Source organism: Pyxicephalus adspersus, chromosome 7 (genome assembly GCF_032062135.1).
Source record: "Pyxicephalus adspersus chromosome 7, UCB_Pads_2.0, whole genome shotgun sequence".
Classification (NCBI taxonomy): Eukaryota; Metazoa; Chordata; class Amphibia; order Anura; family Pyxicephalidae; genus Pyxicephalus; species Pyxicephalus adspersus.
In genome coordinates, this window is record NC_092864.1 from 45,488,564 (window position 1) to 45,509,673 (window position 21,110).

The 21,110-nt window shown below is 36.5% G+C and overlaps 1 protein-coding gene across 1 annotated transcript in view; it reads left to right on the forward strand.

The window, feature by feature from the left end:
• Nucleotides 1-15,899, forward strand: part of XIRP2 (xin actin binding repeat containing 2) — a 92,858-nt gene extending 76,959 nt beyond the window's left edge. The window contains 3 exon segments of the mRNA XM_072418284.1: nt 2,061-2,179; nt 2,918-12,434; nt 15,805-15,899. Of these exon segments, the coding sequence (XP_072274385.1) occupies nt 2,061-2,179; nt 2,918-12,434; nt 15,805-15,899 (9,731 nt within the window).
• Nucleotides 15,900-21,110: the final 5,211 nt, after the last annotated feature.

Consider the following 21,110-nt stretch of genomic DNA (forward strand, 5'->3'; position numbering starts at 1 on the left):
GTTTTTTCTCTACCGCTTATTTTAATGCGATTAATATAGCATAGATTCAAATAGGCTATTCATTTACACAGTGTGGTCAGAGGTTGTGCACTGCTCTAGGTAGTGAATAAGCAAAATGTATTTTTCTACATACACACGTATTTCCCTTCAGATCATGTCTGGCTCTGCTGTTTCTCGTCGTAACAACCCTGATTCATTTTGGTATATCTGTGGCAGTTTCACCATTCCCAGTCAAAGGGCGATCATCAGCACATTTGTAGAGCAAGCCTATTTGGCATACTTCAAAGTTAAACTTGGTGATCAAGATATGTCTTGGGCCCCTCATAAGGTGTGCAAACAGTGTGCTGAGGGTTTACAGATGTGGACAAAGGGAACAAGATGCCATTTGGTATACCTATGGTTTGGCGAGAGCCAGGAGATTATTTCAGTGACTGTTACTTTTGTATAGTGAAAACTTCAGGATATAACAGGAAAAATTAATGTAACATAGAGTATCCTGGTCTACCATCAGCTATACACCCAGTGCCTCATTCCGATGAAATCCCAGTGCTGGTTTTTGTTACACCACCCTTTCTTAAAGAACATGATTATGGTGATGAACTAGGTGTTAACAATAATAAAGAGTTTAAAACTAAAGAGGTCTCTGTTCATAAGGGATTTGATCAGCATGAGTTGAGTGATTGGGCACATGATTTGGAAGAAGAATGCTTCAGAACTCCTAGCATCAAGACTGCATGGGAAAAACCTTCTTTCGAACCAGAGAAATTGCATTTCTGCAGTACTTTAAAACTGACAGTGGCTTTGTGTATTGCTATAACATACCTGGATTATTGGAGGAATTGGGAATTCCAATTTGTAACTCAACTGAATGGCGACTATTTATCGATAGCTCAAAGCGGAGCTTAAAGTGTGTCCTCCTTCACAATGGCAGTCTCAATTGGCCATTCAGTTCCTCGTTATGAAGAATATGCAGACATAAAGAGAGTCATTGAGTTGTTGCAATATCACCAACACAATTGGGTCACCTGTGTTGACCTTAAAATGGTATGCTTCCTTTTTTGGTCAGCAACGCGGATACACCAAGTATTCCTGTTATCTGTGCATGTGGGACAGCAGGGCTCATGAGAGGCAATGGGTGGAAAGGAATTGGCCTCCAAGATCTGCCCTGAAACCAGGTGATCCAAATCCATGAGCCACTTGTTGATAGAAAGAATATTATATTCCTGCCTCTGCACATGAAACAGGGTCTGATGAAGCAGTTCGTGAAAGCTTTGCCAACTGAAGGAGACAGTTTCAAGTACCACATTTTGGCATTTCCTAGCCTGTCATTTGAAAAAATAAAAGCCGGTGTGTTTGATGGTCCACAGATTCAGCACCTCATCAAAGATGAACATTTCATCAGGACAAAGTCAGAAGTCAAAAAGAATGCTTGGTTATCATTCAAAGCCATTGTCAAGGACTTTCTTGGAAACACACGAGCAAATAATTACTCAGAAAATTGTCCAGAAACTATTGGAGAGCTACAAAATGATTGGGTGCAATATGAGCAATCCCTCCTGCAATATGAGCATAGCCATCCCTCTAACTTTCCAGAAAACCTTGGTGCAGTCAGTGATGAGAAAGGTGAACGATTCCATCAAGATTTGAAGGTTATGGAAGGATGGTATCAGGGTAGATGGGATGTACATATAATGGCTGACTATTGTTGGAGCATCCGGCTTGTATGTTTTTTGACAAAAATGGAGGGTACCCTGTATCGTAAAAACTGGATGTGATGGCAAAAAACTGGGGTCATTTCTGGATTCACCACCCAAAAATTAGTAAAAAAACAAGTGTAAGATCTAACTCAACAAAAAATGTGTTCCCCGGTGTAATATACCTGATTGATTTGCTGGAGACCAGCCAACTACATATATGTAATTATGTGTGCAAAGTTTTATCTCACCTAGTGTGGCATGTGAAAAGCTAAACTTCTGTTACATCATGCTTTATTTATTGTGGTTATACTAAGGTAAATTTTTTATTAAATGTTCATCAAAATGAAATTTTTACTCTGTTAGGTTACCAAGAAGTTCCAAAAGTTTCTGCTCAAGTTCTTAAGGAACAGTTTGAGAAATCCCTCAAGGAAAAAAGCACCAGCTTGGGTGGAAATGTGACTTCACAAGGGAAATATACAAAGGTAAAATTTTTAAAAAATTAATGAAAATAAGTCAACAAGTAAGCAAAACAAATTGTTGTTAATGTACAATTACCAGTAAAATATGTGTTTGTGAAGTGTTAAAATCTCCAGTGTTTAGGCTCAAATCTCCGAAGGTTAAAATTGTTATTTTCATTATTTTCTGCGCTTTAAGCTTATCTTTTCTCATTTAACATATTATCCCAATTTCCATTGATGCAGTTTCTCTGTACATGATCATGACTTTCACAGGGATGAGTACATAACTTGTCAAAAGAAGAAAAAAAACAAATGTACAAATTGTGTACAAATTGCATAGAAAACTAATTGTATAATAAAAAAAACCTAATGTATACATAGCCAGTTGTTTGCAAAACATATTAAGTAGCACATACATGTTTATTACAATCAATAACAAAGCTATTTATAATATTTAAATATTATAACTGAATAGTTATCTGACAGTTCTTCTAAGCAGAATTCAGCCTGTCTGTAAAAATTTAAAACAGTAGAAATCTGTCAAATGAAAAATTAAAGATTGCTCAATCCTGAAGGACCTTTGGAATTTTCATGTATATTATTGCACATTGTTTGCTGCTATTTTACATAAAATTAGCAACTATTTTAAATATATTTTTTCTAGCAATGTCTCAAATATATATAACTGATACAATGTTTTACAGCAAAACATAATTTGGGTATAAAGCAGTACATTAAAGTTATGTATTTTGTCCCCTGAAGATCTATAATGACCATCCGGAATTTGAGTGGCCAGTGGTAAATGCCAACAGCTGTAGCTCAACAAGCAATGTCTATGACTCAGTGAGTTCAGCACTGAAAACAGGACGTTCTTCAAAGTCTTCTACCACTAAATCTGTCCATTTCGGAAGTTTAGAAGAGTTCCCACCTCCTCCTCCAGATATTTTAGAAACTTCTGATATAGCAGATTTTTCCCAGTCCCCAGAACCTCCCAGCCCTCCTGAAAGATATCTGTCACCTACCACATCCAAAGATGTGTACTCAAAACAAAGGAACTTATATGAGTTGAAACGTTTATATAAGCACATTCATCCAGAAGTGAGAAAGAGCTTACAAAAAGAATATATCAATGATGTTTCTGAGATTGTAAGCAGTCAGGCTGAACAAAAAGGTGATGTGCAACAAGCAAGATATGTGTTTGAAAACCAATCAGGAAGCCCACAAAAATCCCTTAGCCCCGAAAGAGAGTACCTAGAATGGGATGAGATTTTGAAAGGCGAAGTGCAGTCAATGCGCTGGGTCTTTGAAAATCAACCTTTAGATTCCATTAAGGATGATTCACCTGAACAAAGCCATATTAAAACTATCGGAGAACAAGAAATTATTGCTGGTGGAGATGTCAAGTATACAACTTGGATGTTTGAAACACAGCCAATTCATGCTCTTGGTATGGGTACCTCTAGTTAATCAGAAAATGGTGATAAAGTTCCGGATTTGGCAAGAGGAGATGTCCGAACAGCTACATGGTTATTTGAAACTCAGCCATTAGATGCACTGAATAAACTTTACAAAGAAAACGATTCAGATATCTTAAAGGCATCTGAAGACATTCAAGGAGGAGATGTAAAAATGGGTAGGTATCTGTTTGAAACTCAGTATCAGGATGGAAGGTTTTCTTCGGTTGATGAAATAAACATGCTGACTCTTAGATCGGAACTTCAAGAGATCAAAGGAGATGTTAAAAGAACAGTGAAAAAGTTTGAGACTGAACCTAAGTATGTCCTAAAAGATCGCTCTGGGAATGTTCTTGAGATAAAAACAGTCTGTAGAGAAGACATTGAAAGGGGAGATGTGAAAACAGCCCGGTGGATGTTTGAAACTCAGCCTTTGGATATGATTAATCAAGATGAAGTCAAAGTAGTAAGGGGCATATCTATAGAAGAAAATGTAAAAGGTGGAGTGGGAAAAGCAAAATGGCTATTTGAAACACAGCCACTGGATTCCATTAAAGAAGAAGAAGATACTGTTACCCAGAAAGAAGCCATTATTGGTGCAGATGTGTACCAAAAATGCTGGATTTTTGAAACTCTTCCAATGGATTTGTTAAAAGACAATGCCAATGAAAGGCCTCATGAGGGGCAAGAAATAATAGGTGGAAATGTAAGCAACACAAAACATTTATTTGAAACTGTGCCAATGGATGAACTTAAAGAGGATGTTGAGGTGGGCAAGCTTAAAAAAATGGTTACCAATGAGGAGGAAAGGGGAGATGTTCGCCATCAAAGATGGGTTTTTGAAACAAGACCCCTTGAACAAATAGGGGAGGATAAGAAAGAATATATTCGAACAGTCAGGCTTGATGAAATCTACAAAGGGGATGTAACTGCCTGCAGAAGTGCATTTGAGAGTCAAAATTGGGAAACTGATAATTCTTCCTTTAAGATTCAGATTGAAGATGTTAATGAGGGAGCTGTAAAACTCAACAAAAATCTTTTTGAAACCACACCTCTATACGCTATCAAAGATCGTTTTGGGCATTATCATGAGGTCAAGACAATTCGCCAGGAGGAAATAGTAAGGGGTGATGTACGAACTTACCAATGGATGTTTGAAACAATACCGATTGATCAGTTTGGAGAAAGTATTGAAAACTACCAAGTTATCAAGGGGATTTCCTCTCAAGAAATACAGTCTGGAGATGTCAAAACAGGAAAATGGCTCTTTGAAACCCAACCACTGGATTCAATAAAATTCCTTAGCAATGCAGAAGAAGAAGAAACTCTACAAAAAGACAAAACCGACATTGTTAAAGGAGATGTCAAGATGTGTAAATGGCTTTTTGAAACTCAACCAATGGAAGTACTTTATGACAAGCAGACACAAATGACAAACAGTGAAGAAGATCTAAAAGGTGATGTTAAAACTTGTACATGGCTTTTTGAAACTCAGGCACTTGATACAATACAAGATGGAACAGATAAGTCAACAAAGCTACAAAGGGAGAAAATTGACGGCAGGGATGTGCAAACAGTTTGCTTCCTTTTTGAGACACAAAATTTAGAGCATATTCAAGGAGAAGAGAAAAAAGACTACAAGCGAGTAGTTGAAATTGATGTCCAGTCTGGTGATGTCTCAAGTATGAAATACATTTTTGAAAACCAACCTCTGGACAAAATTAGTTCCAGTTCACAAGAGGTGTTGCAAAGGATAAAAAGCATGAAATCTGAGGACCTTCAGAAAGGAAATGTGTTAAATTGCAGGTGGCTTTTTGAAAACCGTTCTATAGATGAGATCGGGGAACACGAAGAGAAAAACACAGCCACTTATGCTATCACAGATGTTCAAGCTGGAAATGTAAAAAAAGGATGTTTTATTTTTGAGACATTTTCTGTGGATCAGATAAAAGATGAAAGTTCTGAAGATACAATGACAAAAACAGTTGGTGTGGAGGAAATATTAAAAGGTGATGTAAAAAATTATACATTAATGTTTGAAACCCAACCTTTGTATGCTATTCAAGATAAAGAAGGATATTACCATGAAGTAACAACAGTGAAGAAAGAGGAAGTGTCCCATAGTAACGTCCGAGGAACAAGGTGGCTGTTTGAGACAAAGCCATTAGATTCTTTTAATGATATCAATAATGTATTTGTTATAAAGGCTGTTACTCAAGAGGATATTCAAAAAGGAGATGTCAATGCTGTCCGGTGGAGATTTGAAACCCAATCACTAGACAAAATTTCTGATGAATCCCGGTCAGATATACGTACCATTACAACTATTGAAGGTGGAGATGTGAAAAGCAACAGAGAACTCTTTGAAAAAGAAAATAACACTCAAGCTGTGAGAACAGTAAGCATCAGTGAAATCAAACAAGGTAATGTTAAAACTTCTACTTGGTTATTTGAGACACATACTCTTGATGAACTTCATGAAGAAGGGTATAATGATATCAAAACAGTGACAGTGGAAGACATACAAAAAGGAGATGTTCAAGAAGCTGTCTGGCTCTTTGAAAACCAGAGCTTAGACTCAATCCGAGTAAGTGATGAAAATTTTCAAGAAACAATAAAGGAAGAAATTCCACAAGCTGATGTTAGGACCACAACTTGGCTCTTTGAAACAACACCTTTGCATGAGTTTAATGAGTACAAAAAAGAAAAAGAGGGTATTATTGGGAAAAGCATCCAAGAAACATTAAAAGAATTATATAGCCACAAACTTGTGAAGTCTGGAGGGATTATTTTAGCAGCCGATGAAATTGGTGACGTCCGTATGGCCAAATACCAGCTCATGAATCAACACAATCCACACATTGAAAAGGAGGATGTTATACATGGTAATCTTCAGAATATAATGATGAATTTATTGTCTCAAAAATCTTCAACAGAAAAAATGGTTCTTTTAAATGATGAAGAAAGGGGAAATATTTCTTTGACAAAATCACAGTTATTGAACAGATCCACAGATACTCAGACCAGCAAAGAAGAAATTATAGGAGGAGATGTACAAGAAGCTATCAAAAATCTTTTTTTGCATAAGGACCTTGGAAGACAAGGAATACTTATTGAAGAAAATGAGAAAGGTGATATAAAAATGACTGTGTACACTCTTCTTAACAAAAATGACAAAGGTGAATATGAACGTGATGAAGTAATAGGCGGAGATATAAAACGTGCAATTTATAATTTAAAGTCCTCTGCCACGACAAGCGAGAGACTCGAAAAAGTTAAAATTGATGACTCAGAAAGAGGGAATGTCCAGTTTTTCACCACTTGCATTGAATCTGGAGCTTTAGAATATCTAAAACGACTACAGGGTGTTTCTGAAGAAATTGCTTCTGAGCAAACGGATGAAATTATCGGAGGTGATGTTGAAGCTACCAAATTGTTGCTAAGAAAGCAACAGAACCAAGTTGAGCGAACTGTTGATGAAACGGATATCATCCCTGGGGATGTTTATAATACAGTTAAGGTTTTCATGACTGAGCCAGTAAAAAAATATTTTGATGCAAATAAAGATGAAGTAATACGGGGAGATTTGAAGGCAACCCTAAATTCACTTAACCAAGCCATCAATCAGACAGTGCTTGTAGAGAAAGAAGAGATTATTAAAGCAGATCTTCCTGGAACACTTAAGTCCCTTACGGAATCACTTCATCAAGTGCGAGATACAGAAAGGCCAGATATCATTCCTGGTGATATTCAGGGAACCATTGATTCTCTAGAAAAAGCAGTAAACCTTAAAGCTGAGTGTGTTAAAGAAGATGTGATTCATGGCAACCTTGAGGCAACATTAAAATCTTTAAATGAAGCACAGCAGTCAGTAAAACAAATAGAAAAGGAAAATGTAATGAAAGGAGACATTGGTGCAACCATGCAAAACCTAATGGACTTCTCTGCTGAAAAGAGACACATCCAGCATCAAATCAGTGTTCAAGGAGATGTAAAAAGTACTATGAAGTCATTGATGCAGCCTTCATCCCAGACAACTCAACGAAGAGCAAGTATTGAAGGAAATGTTAAAGATACAATAAAGATTTTTTTGGAGTCTGCTGAAAAAGCTCAGGCCTCTAGCAAACGGGAAGTTTCAGTTGGAAAACTCATTGATATTGAACTTGATGATCGGCAGACATCAACAGAAACTGATCATGAGAATCAGGAAAATATTAATACCTTAAGAAAAGAGGTTATTGAAACATCAACAAAAACTGATCACAGGAGTCAAAAAAATATTAATACTCTCCAACATTCTGAACGAAAATTGGATAGCAAAGTTACAGTGTCTAGGGTTGAGGAAGAGCAAAAGTCTGTAGCCAGCAAATCCTGGAAAAAAAATAACACATTCTCCCAAGCTCAGGCTTCAGAACTAATATCTGAAGAAAAAAAATGTTTGGCTCAAGGATATAGCAGGGGACAGCTAGAAAAAATGCCAACAGATCTAATCAATCAAAACAAAGTAAAGCAAAAAGCAAAACTGTCATCCAATATCAATACTTCCAAATCCAGTGCTATCAATATGATTAATAGAAGCAGCCACCAGACATCGGAACATGTTAACAAACAAGTAACAAATCAACAGTTACAGCAGCACTCAAGAAGAATGGCTTTGGACAATGTTACAGATTCTCTACAAGCACAGGATTTAGATTCCATCAATAACAATGTAGAAATTGTAGGCAATACATTAATGTTTGAAGGTGGTATTGCAATGCCAAAACAAACCGAAAAGAATCTTAATACGCGTGCAACCAGTAATTCCGCCCAGGAGAACAGTGAAACAAGTAAATCTGTTACAACTAAAAGTCTTATGAACAACTATAATCTTAATACAAAAGTTGTTAAAGAAAAGAAAAAAGCAGAGATTTTCTTCCCTCCTCCGCCACCTTTGCCATACACTCCAATATCACAGCCTCCTTTGGCACCTACACCACCTCCACCACCCCCACCGCCATTGCCAGCCCATTTGTTATTTAGAGGTACCAATGAGCCTGAATATTTTCCTTCTCCACCACCTCCTGTAGTGGATAAAATGGAGAATGACTTGTTACCACCCCCTCCACCTGAAGCACTCACACCCATAATGAAACAAAAAGAACAATATAAAGAATCAGTCAGCACAAAAGTAAGTTACATGCCTACTCATGAGCAGTCATTTAGATGCAAGAAAGAGTCAAAGATTTACTCTGATAAATATTCTTCAAAGCAGTCAGAGGAAGCACAAAACTATACTGAAAAAGAACAGGCAAAAAACTACATAGAGAAAAAAGCACCTGAAGTGTACCCAAAGTCAAAATTGCCAATTTTCCAGCCTAAAACAGGGGTCATAGCATCTTCAAAGGTTAATGAAAGTCAAAGTTTTAGCAAACAGTCTACAATTGTGGCACAAGAACAAACAACTAGCATGAAAAAATCTCATTCTGAATGCTCTGAACAATCAGCAAGTCATCACAAGTTTGAAACCATAAACAAAGGAGCTCTGAGTGCCAAGAAAAATGTATTATTCTCACCAAGTATATCTCCACTACTGAAAACTGGCACCCCAACTAGTCATTCTAAAGTAGAGGCTAACAAGTTCACCCAGGAAACTTTAGCTCATAAACAAAGTCATAACACCTCTCAGTCAAGAGTACAAGAATTTGATCAAATATTGTGTGATGAAGAATTAGAAAGAATTCACAAACAATCTTTAAGATCACAGAAACACATTTTGCTTTCACCAAGAATATCTCCAGCACCAGGCATTATAGCACAGTCTTCAAAACCAACCACTGTTATTCAAGCTAATGAAACAAAGTTGTCTGTACCGGAAGAAACTTCAGTGCAGTTGCAAAATGTTACTATAGCTCAGATGAGTGAGCATGACTTAGATCAACTGGAATGTGACCGTGAGATGGAACGAATTCACGAACAAGCAATAAAACCCAAAAGAAAAGTGTTTTTACCTCCTAGAATGTCTCCAGCTATTCAGTCTGAAACTCCCACCCCAAAACCCAAAACAATTGTTAGAAAATTTAAGACTCCATTAATGATTGCCGAAGAAAAATACCGCCAACAAAGGGAAGAAATGGAAAAAAACAAGAGCAGGACTGCATCTCATATTATCACAGCAGCTGATACTGAAACACCTACGATGCAGGTTCCAGCAGAGTCACAAATGGTTGAATTCATAGCAGAAGAACAACCTAAAACTATAAGGCCACCAGTTGAAGATGTAATTCAAATGAAAAGCCAAGTAAATTTGAAAGACAAACCATACAACATTAATTATCAAAACTCTGCTCAGGTAATGTCTGCTTCATCGTCATCATCATCATCATCAGCCAACATGAATGTTTCCAAAGTACAAGCCTTCTCCACTGAAACACAATTGAAGCAGCTGCAGCATTTGGAGGTTGTTAAGGAATCCACAATAGCAGAACATATAACTGAACAAAAATCTAGGGACACCTTTGAAAAATCAAAACAGATAAGTCAGATGCAAACAGCAAAACCATTTTATCATCAGCCTGACAATGAGCAAGTTACTAAAAGTGTAGAAACCGCAAAGTCCGAAATGACTGCCAAATCATTTAGTGCAAAAGGAAATGTAAGACACATTGACAGTACACCTGTTATGAACCAAAACTTAAGTGAGCGGCATCAAAATATAACTACTACAGACAAAAATCTAAACCAAATGATAAATACCCAAACAACATCTCAAACATCAGAGAAAAAGCAACTGCAGAGCTCTAGTAATGTCCAAGCTGTGTCTAATGTAACTGTAACAAAAAAACAGCAAAGTAATGATTTTGGCATCAGCGGCAAAGTAACCAAACACATAGAATCACCAAAATTCCAAAGAAAGTTACAGATTAAAAAAGATCAAATGAATATTGATTCTGTGATGAAGCAAAATGTTGCCAATGCTAATGTCCATTTGGAAAAATCAAAAAGTTCCCAGGAATCCAAACATTTTCATCAACAAACATCACTTCCTCCACAACTCCAAGAAAAAGTAATGAAAGAACATCTTTTTACTGTCCAAAATGTTGCTACAGGAAAACAAGTTAAAGATGCAAAAGAAGTAACTGAAACCAGTAAAACACTTATATCTTCAGAATCCCAGAGCAAGGAGCAAGTGAAATCTTCAAACATAGTAGAATATCTTAGAAAGTGTGAAGAATTGCAACAGACAATGTCCAGTGCCAATAAATTTGAATCAGAACCACAAACATTGAATATAAATACATTTAAATCTTTTTTAAGCATTGTTCCTTCTTGGCTAATCAGTACTGAAAAAAAGGAAGACCTGGCACACCAAGCTGCTTCCACCAATATGGAGGGAATTACAGAGCAGGTTTCCTACATTAAGAAACATGCTACTGACATGCATTCAACTTTTGAAGGCAATATCCAAGCAGCTGTAAGATCTTCCACATTTGCAAAAAGTAAAAATGAAACCATTCCTCCAAGGGCAGTATCACAGAAAGAAGTTAGCACAGTTTTCAAAAAAGTTGACGTGACAAGCAGGCAGAGAAAGATCAGCAGTGATTTTAGTAGATTACCAACTGATATGAAGCAATCTGATGTCAGAGCTTGCTCTCCTTTACTGAGGTTAAGGTCGCCATCGCCTACCTACATAACTATAGAATCTACTGTGAGACGTACAGAATCCCCACAAAAAGATAGGGCTTCATGTCCTTCTGCTCCCCAAAAGGAACAAATCATTGCACCAATACCACCAAAACGTTCTACAACACCCAAAACAACTCTATCACCTTCTCCATCTCCCCAAAAAAATCGAACTGAGCAGCTTGCAAAACTCAAAGACACCACAGCAAAATTATCTCAAGGAACAACACAAAATCGAGCTGTCACCCCTATTCCAGTAGTGGTGGAAAAAAGATGTGAGATTGTACATTCTCCCTCTACTTTAAGAAGGCAGCTTAAAATAGAAAGTCATACTGCTGGGTCTGTAAGTACCACACCTATTCCTTCAGAAGTAACAGTCAGCACAGTGGAGGATCATACAGAAATTTACGAGGAAGCAAGAATATCTGAAATGCATTAAGCACTCCCTCACAATGATCCAAAACACATTCCAAAGTGGCTGGGCCCAGATTTGGAAAGTTTGGATGTTTTATCGATCTCACAGAAAACCAAGATCCCCACAGAACACACATTTCAAACAAAAGCTGAAAATGTTTATATGAGAGATGAATTAACTAAAAGGTCAAATACAGACCGGTTTAGGGAAGTGCAAACGGCAGGACAAACAGAAAGTGTAAGTTCTCACTTCAAAACACAAACTGGGCAAAAAAAGACCCTCCAAAAGGAAAGCCAGAATCCCGCTGCCGATGTTCCATCAACAGTGAAATCTAGGACAGTTCCAATCAAACAAATTAAAGACTACAGAGATAACACTTCCATGCATATGTTTGCGAGTAGTCAAGGAGAGAGCAGTCAACATTTATTTAAACCAGCCATTCATTCAGAGAAAATATCTCAAGTTTCTAGTGCTGAAAAGATGGAAAGCAAGTTGACTAGGCCAAGGGCTCCATGGAATTCTGAAAGTGTTAAGCCAGGCTTCGAATTCAAACATGCCCCTCCAACATATGAAGATGTCATATCAGGTCATATGCTCGACATTTCCACTAATGAATCTCCAGAGGAAATATTGAAGAATTTTCATAAAACCTGGGAAGAAAGTGAAAGGGTATTTAAGAGTCTTGGCTACGCTGTGTCAGATACTTCAGAAATGACAAGCAGCTACCATCAGGAGGAATATATTACTGGTAATTTGGCATGACCAGTTTAAGGCACCATTAACAAACTAAACTTCACAGAATGTGAGTGGAGCCATTTTGGAATTTGGTTAAAAAACAATTTGCTGTTCAAAGCTAACATTTTATTTTTTGCTAGTATAGTTACTACTGCTTCTTTCTCTGTTTCCTCCTAAAGGCCTCTCCTTTACTGACTTGCTGTGTGTGTTTGTGACTAACACTGACTGCTGTGCTAAGTATAGAATGGAGTTTTTGAGGTAATACAACTGTTATTTGAATATGTTTGGATACTAATTGCACCAAAAAGTCACATGACGTGAAAATAATTTATTAACTGCATGAAATAGTGCAAAATGCCAGACAACTATGAACAATGCTGATGAACAAGGAGTTGTAAGGAATAGTGTATACACATTAGAACAATGGAAATGTAGAGTAATGTTTTCAGCTCTATATAATCCTAAATCAAGTACTATTGGATCCTTAGCTAAGGGTTAAGGGGGTCTTGCAATGACTAAGAGTTGTAAAGAGTAAAGTATCTGTATTGAAACAAAGGGGAATCAAAGCAATGATTTCAGCTCTGTGTGACCCCAAGTTAAGTACTGTGTGATTCTCAGCTAATGTTCAAAGAGTTGTATCCACATTAGAACAAGGGCAAGGGGAATGTAGGGCAATGTTTTTAGCTCCATATAATTCCTCCATATAATCCCGTATACCAAATTCCCAAGGAGTTGTAAAGAGTAGAGTATCCACATAAAAACATGTGACAAGGAATGTAGGACAGTTTGTTCAATTCCGTATGACCCCAAGTCAAGTACTGTGTGATCCTGAACTATGGTTTAAAGAGGGTCTTGTATAAGAATGTAAAAACTCCATGGTGTACCTAAAAAAAGTAGGGGAAAAAAGTAGAATACCTAAATTACCACCAGCCATGGCTTCCAATTCCATTCTCTAGGCACTAGTGATGTCACTCACCTTGGGAAAGCTAATGATCCCAAATCTGCGTTTATATAAAACTTTGGACAAAAAGATCCATTATACCTTAATGGTTGACCCAAGAAACCATTTTATTTGAATAGTATACAAGTCAACAGTGGCAAGTTTGCTGAAAAGTGTCCCCAAGTTTTATTCCAAGATGAATAAGACTACTCTGAAATAATTTACACAATACAACCACAAAATCATGTTTACAGCAAATATACAAGCACCCTCTTATATATAATTCACGGTTGTAAGTAAGTAGTTGTATGTGAACGCTGTAGGTAGTTTGGAGAATATAAAACCTTGTCTAGGTTACTCATAATGAATGTCCCTCTCAACCCCTCTGTCACTGATAAGGGCTGCTATGATTTAGCATATCCTAGGGAACTCCATAGCCGCACTGAATAAAAAATCAATGCAATATAATTATTCAGTCAAATGCAGCACATACTGTAGCTTCATTACCCTGCCTGATCAGCATCTGCAAAATGAGGCTACATTATTTTATGATGTTTTTGTAACTACCAAATATATATTCTTAAACAACATTGCCTGACCTTTTATTGAACCAAAATTCTTAGTGAATTTTTTGAAAGATGTCTTGCTGTATAAAATGTGCATTAACATAGTCTAGATTCCATTGTGCATACTTTCCTGTAATAGACAATAGAGGAGCAGATGTTGGTTAAATCATAAAAAAGGAATAAATTACCTATGAAACTTCGGATTTATAATGATAGGATATGATAACTTTGAAGGTGCCGTTATACTTAGGGTCTAAGTATATTAGACAGTCAAACCAGCTTTTTCAAGTAAATGAATTTATAATGTGCTCTGGTTCAAACTAAATTAACCACTTCCTCTCTCACACCTGTCTATCCTTTATGGACTGAAGAACATTTGCAATTTAGTTGTGGTTTGTTTATTCTGCAAATTACAACGTATTTTATATTGTTCTCCTTAGAATAAACAAGGTTTTCCTCTGGTGATTATGTAATTCAAGGAAAAAAAGCATTACAAAACTAAAAATGCAATCCTAATTTGAAAAGCTTTAGTTAAAAAAATGCTACAGTGGATAAATAGTGCATTTTTGCACATTTAATTTGTTCTGTTTAAAATGACACAAAAATTATGTTTCTAGTCCAAAGCTATTTGCAAATTCCAAAATGTTTTTTTTTAATGCAAAAATGACCACATCTAAAAATAATGAAAAAAGGTTATATAATATTGGTTAGATTTATAAATAAATAAATAAAAAAACAGGAACAAAATAATTAGTGCATTATTTACTTGTTAGGTTAACTGACACAACTCTGTTTCATTTACCTATAGATCCGATAGACCTGATGTAGATGAGCTAAAATATGTAGATAGAAAAGTAACAATGTTAAAGATACACTTTCATCAACCTGGGTGAGCCTGCAGTGGATCTGATGCAGAATTGAAATCATTTTATAACAAATTGCAAAGGACTTTTAGAAAACCCATTCCAGATTTGCTGGATCACCCAGGTTCACTGATGAAAGTGTATCTTCCCCAGCCATGGAGAGCTTTGATAAATCAGGCCCTATGTCTCCATCAGACATCATTTTTTGGCAGGAGCAGCTTCTGCAGCTGCTTTATTTATACATCAAATCCCACTGTCAATTTTGACAAATGAGAACTGCTGTCAAGTGAGTGTAAACTGCAAGACTTTTGTTTCTGAAGCTTAAGTAAAATCTAAAACAGTAAACTTTTCACCCAACCTTTAAAGTAAAACTCCAGCCATTTTTAGCTACTGTAGTGTGGACCTAAACCCATTGTGAATTTTTTACAATGCATAAAAAAAGTTTGGTTACAATTTATTTTATATTTTTGGGGTTTACCTGTTTTTTGTGTATCAATTCTTTACAAACTATAGGCATGGCAGTGCTGTGGACTTTTGTATACTTTGAGCTAAATGGCGTCTCTTTTTTTTAATCTCAGAATTTAAAATGTAAGAAAATGCACCTAAATCCAGCAGGAGCAATCTCTTGTCTCTAAAATTCTGGCAGGCAGGGAAGTAGAAATCTCCACCCTTCATAACAAACAAATAGGTTCCAAAATAGTGTAGATTCACAAACTGTTCAGGAATAGCACAAAAGAATAATGAAGAATGTGATCCTTGTATGGAGTTCAAGGTCAGGATATGGTATGAAAACAGGAGGTCAACAAAAGGTATGGAAGGTGATTTTGGGGTTATATAGGTACTGCAACTTTTCTGCTTAAACACCAATCTGGAGAACAATTTCCAGATCAAAACTCTTATATGGAAATGTAATCTCTATCCATAGAATTGGATTTACTCTAAGATATTTGCTTGGAAGCTTTTTTAAAATAAAAAAAGGTGGGATTCATATGTTCCTGTGTTTTTTTTTCTAAGAAAACGCTTCCACAGGAAAAGGAAATGTGCATCGTCTGTCAAAAGAAGGTTTACCCAATGGAATGCCTGGTGGCAGACAAGCAGATCTTTCATAAGAACTGCTTCCGTTGTAACCATTGTAGTAGTACATTAAGGTAAGTGGTCCCAACCTCAAACCATTAAAGTTAAACTCCAGGTAAACTGCTTAATAAACAGATTGAATGGATTTAGGGGAGCTGTTTTACCTGCCAAAGGTTTTGTAATTCTGTCCATCTACTCTGAGGATTACACTGCTTTGCCAAACCACAATTAAAGACGCCCAATATGTTTCTGCATCAGTTCTGTATACCTACTGTGGGTTTATTTCCTCACTCAGCCCATGACTGGATAGTAAAATGAGAAGCAGAAAACTGATAAATTACCCTGTCTTCTGCTCTGCTCCCAATTGGTGGCATATGCTGTTTCTACTGTACAAAGAGTGCAAAAAGGCTGTTCAAGTTCAAATTTGGGTGCTGTTGCATTTAAAAACAATATTTAAATATCTGTTAATTTATACAACAGTGCATTATTTTGTGATATATCTATCTGGAGTTCCACTCAAAAATTGTGGAAGGATTAACAGCCATTGTCAGATTTTAATTGTTGCCTCTGTCCCTGCAGAAGAGACTCACTTTCTATGTTGATCTCATTGACTGATGCAACCAATAAATAAAGGGATGGAGAATGTTTTTTTTTCTACATTTAACCAGGACAAAAGATTGGAGCAGCCTTTCCCAATTTTTTTAACATAAGTGAAACCTTGAAATAAGTTTTACATCCCAGGGAACCCCTGCTATAATTACTATATCAGCAGCTCCAAGAACATTGGGGTGGGGGTCATTGGCAAGAATGCCTATTATATTCTGCTTAGTGAGAAAAATTCCCTTCTTACAGAAAGCCAAAAAGATTATTGGTATCAATGGTAATTTACCTAAGAGGTCCAAATAGCTATTTGCTCAAGAGGCCCCTGACAACCACTAAAGAAACCCTGGTTAAGAAACACTGAGTTATAGTAACTTTTCTAATTTGACAGTTGTTTCTGCCACAACCAAGATGGATTTCCCATTCATTAGAGATATCTTCTTTTACTCCCTGTTGTGTTTTTAGGACAGGAAGTAATGAGAAAGTTTTGGGTATACAGTACACTAGAAGGATAAAATATAAACTCTTATACAGTGCTACATACACAATATTGCTAAGTATGCAAAGTATCCCTAAATTCTTGTTGCTGAACCTTTTGTATTGAAGTACACATTCTAAAACCTTCAGCTTCAAATCAAAATGTTTAGGGCCTAGACAAATAAGTTATTTTAACTTGAGTGATAAAGCATTACAATCTGCAATAGCATTATTATTCTGAGAGATTGGTTTTGTTTGTACCATTAGCAGCCTATTGCAGAATTTTTTTAAGCTGATCAAAGAAACAATACGAAAAGCAAAAAATCTCATTAGTAGCAAACTTTTTAACCTTTCTCCTGGTGCACAGCTTTTGGCTGTTGAAAACTGCAACCCTTTGTAAAAAAAAAAAATCTTCTCCATAACGAAAGAGGTGGGCGGAAGTGTTAGAATAAAGTAAAATAGGAATATGTGCCTTTTGTATTAAAATTGTAGCAATTCTATATCTTAGGGTCTCTCTATGATGTTTTTGAAATTTCAATTAACTTGTTCTTTTTTTTTCAGTTTAGGAAATTATGCTTCTCTCCATGGAAACATATACTGTAAACCCCACTTTAAACAACTCTTCAAGTCAAAAGGAAACTACGATGAAGGTTTTGGTTACAAACCACACAAAGAGCTATGGAATCCAAAAACTCAAGCTACAACTTCACAACCTAAAGTCGAAGGGCAAGACAAAAGTAAAGCATTAGTTAAAGAGTCCAATACAACAAGTAATCCCAAAAACTTGCATGTTGATGAAGCACACGACAATTTGGAGGATGCAGCACTTAAGGCATCTGGTGCAGTTGGCAAGCTAAGCATAACATGGCCTCCATCAACAGACAGTTCCAAGCAGAATTCCACTGTTGAGAAAGTTATTGGTAACAAACCAAAATGGCCACCAGAAGATGATATGAAGCATGTGGGTGTGGTAAGGCCGCCTCCTGAAGGAGGGGAACAAGGCAAGTCGGAAAGTGAGAAACCAGCTGTTATTTGTAATGAAACATTAGAAAGTAAGGAAGGTTCTAGACAGGCAAAAGAAAGCAAGATCACGCAATTTGGCTCAGATGGGGTTCAACAACTTAAAAATGAGTTAACCAAAAGAGTGAGTTCTAGAATGAATGCAGAAAGTTTTGACAACAAAGACTTGGACGGTGAGTTGAAAATTACTAAAATTGATGGAAACGAAGATGAAAACTATACAAATCGCAACAGCAATAATAATAATAATAATAATAATAACAACAACAACAATATAAATGTTGATATGTACAGAAAACATTATGAAAACTTTAACACAAATTACAAAAGCCATGAACAATTTTTTTTTAAATCAAGCAACCAGTTTGAAATCTCAAAGCTTCATGCTGTCTGTCGTGACAATGGCCATCTTTCAGATCATTTTTCGATGAAGATCCAGCAGTATGGGATAGGTGACTTAAGTTCACCAGGTAATAATCCTCTCATGTCTGAACAACCATTTGTCTTGGATCCTCTTACAAATAAGATTCTGGATTCGGAGGAAAGTGAAGCTGAAATATCACATCACTGTAATATGTTTCAGAAGAAAGAAATGACAGAAGCAATTGTTCTGCATGGCTTGTCAACACGCTCCTTTGCTAATGCATGTGTTTTGCCAGGCCTCACTATAAATGAGCCATGGGTAACTGGTAGAGAGCCATCTCTGCAAAGTAGTTTTAGCCCAGGTTTGAAGATGTTCGAGAATGAAAGACGATGATGCAGAGCTGCAAGACACACTATTACATCCTTACGGTGAATGTTCCAAGGAATGATAGAGGACTTAAAAACCCTGTCACCATTATTCTACAAAAAAAAAAAAAAAATTTAAGAATGTTACTGAGAAAAAAAATCTGCAAAGTTTGTGTATTTAAAGAGAACCTGTTTTTTTGTACAACCAGAGTACACAGTTCCTCAGATGTTGTGCATTTATGCCTACTTAAAGGGAAGACGCAATTATTTCTCTGAAATTAATTTTACTTATATATTTTACTATACACAATCTGCCAAAATATTAAAACCACTGACAGGTGAGGTGAATAACTATCATCATCCTATTATAATAATATCTCTCATGTGGATGGAAATTTTAGGCAGCAAATGATCAGCCAGTGTTTGCAGCTGAAAAAATAGGGATAAATAGGTACCTTGGCAAGGGCCAAATTGTGATAGCTGGGTGACTGGGGGCAGATCTTGCTGGTGTGCACTGGAACTAGCAACAGGGTTATGGACCTATACCACAGAAGAGCTAAAAATTGAGAAAAGTAAAGACAGAAAAAGTTGTCAAAGCACACATTGCATCACAAATTGTTGTTAATGGAACACTCATAGACACACTAAAACTAAAAGTGTGTCTTTGGATTGTGGGAGAAAACCAGATCACACCTACTCAAGCAAACAAAGAGACCCAATACAGAATTTATTCAGCCAGTGTTCCTGGTCAATATTAAAATCTGGGCCCATGCACTAGGAGAGACTAGGAAAATACCTGCTAGGTCAATATGCTGCATCATATAAAGAAAAGCAAAATACTCGCTTTCAAACATTGCAAATAACATTTTTGAAGCATGTTATAGAGAAATATTGGCAAAGAGAAACCTTGTTTTTTCCCTTCATGCACAGCACACTGGGAAATGTTTTCTCCTGTTGTTGCTTGAAACTCCACAGAGGTTCTTTATATACTGATGCACAGAGAATTAATGACACAGTTATTCTAAAAGTTCCTGAACACAAATAATATTCAGTGTATTTTGCACTTTTGATAATAATCCAGAAATGCAGGTAGCTACAAAGGTAGCAAAACCTTTTGAAGAGCATAGCAGATGTCAATATGGGCCTGTTGGTGTAAAATAGGAGCTTACCTAAAGTTTAACTCCAGGTAGACAACCAAATACGCAGATAAAGTTCAAATATTGGAAAAGTTTCAACTGCCCTAAAATTCCTTATTCAGTTCAACCAAAGACATTTCTTTCCACTGCAGTCAGACAACACAGCTTTGTTAGGGCCACCTTTTCCTAGTTAACTGATTATTTAGGGAGCCAGCAGCACATGATAAAGCTTTACCTAAGATCTTTCTTCTTCTTAGAAGACTCTTTTTTCTCCCAGTCTTCATCCCAGGATGCAAGAAGATAATATATAGACAAAGTTGGAATACTTATCTAGTTGAATTCAACTATTTTTTCCCCAATAAAATACATTTTTCTGGGATTTTAAAGGTACTGAAGTATTCAATCAAAAAAAATCTTATAAATCATAACCAAATTTTATTTAGCAATATGCACACTGAATAAAACATAAAAAACACAGCTCCTCTCCACAGAGTTTGAAGGTTTATTGAACTTATCAACTTTGACTTGAAGAACCATAGTAAAAGACATGCTCTGTCATGTAACACTCAATTCCTAAGGAAGGTTAAAGCATCATCAAGTTGTTAAACCCTCAGTCCTGAAGCTTTTTGCCTCTGCTTCTTCAGGCGAATGAGATCTACAAGAGTAACATATCTATGAACAAGAAACAAGTGGGGACCATGTGGTCAATTTTCCAAACACACCATCTGTGTGCAGTATGTCCAACTTAATATGGCAAACAATTTTTAGTAGTGGATGCAGTCCAAGACTGATTAAAAAGTTTATCTGATTGTGATGATTGAGCTATGCAACTGGGGAGCCTTCCCATGTCACTTGATCAGCTATATCTTGGTTTCACAGTCTTAGACTATATCCACTGCCAAAAAAATGTTTGCTAAATTGACCTGGACATCACATTCATATTAGAGTTTATTTGGGATCTGTAATCTCCCTATGGTGTGTTTGGAATATTGTGCATATGCTCCCCCCCAACCCTTTTCCTTGTAGATAGATATTTTTCTTATAAAATCCCACTTTTCTGAAGAAACAGAGGCAGAATGGGTTGGGCACTAAGAGTCTGAAAACCTTATTGACATTTTGAACAGTTATAGCTATTGGGTGCTGAGAGCTCAACAATTTGATGATGCTTTACACTTCTTTAGGAATTGATAGTTACATCAGGTCTTGTCTATAGTCTTTAAGTAAAAGTTGAACTCAAATGACAAGCTCCATGTGGAGGCACTTTGGCCTTCATGTTGTACTCTA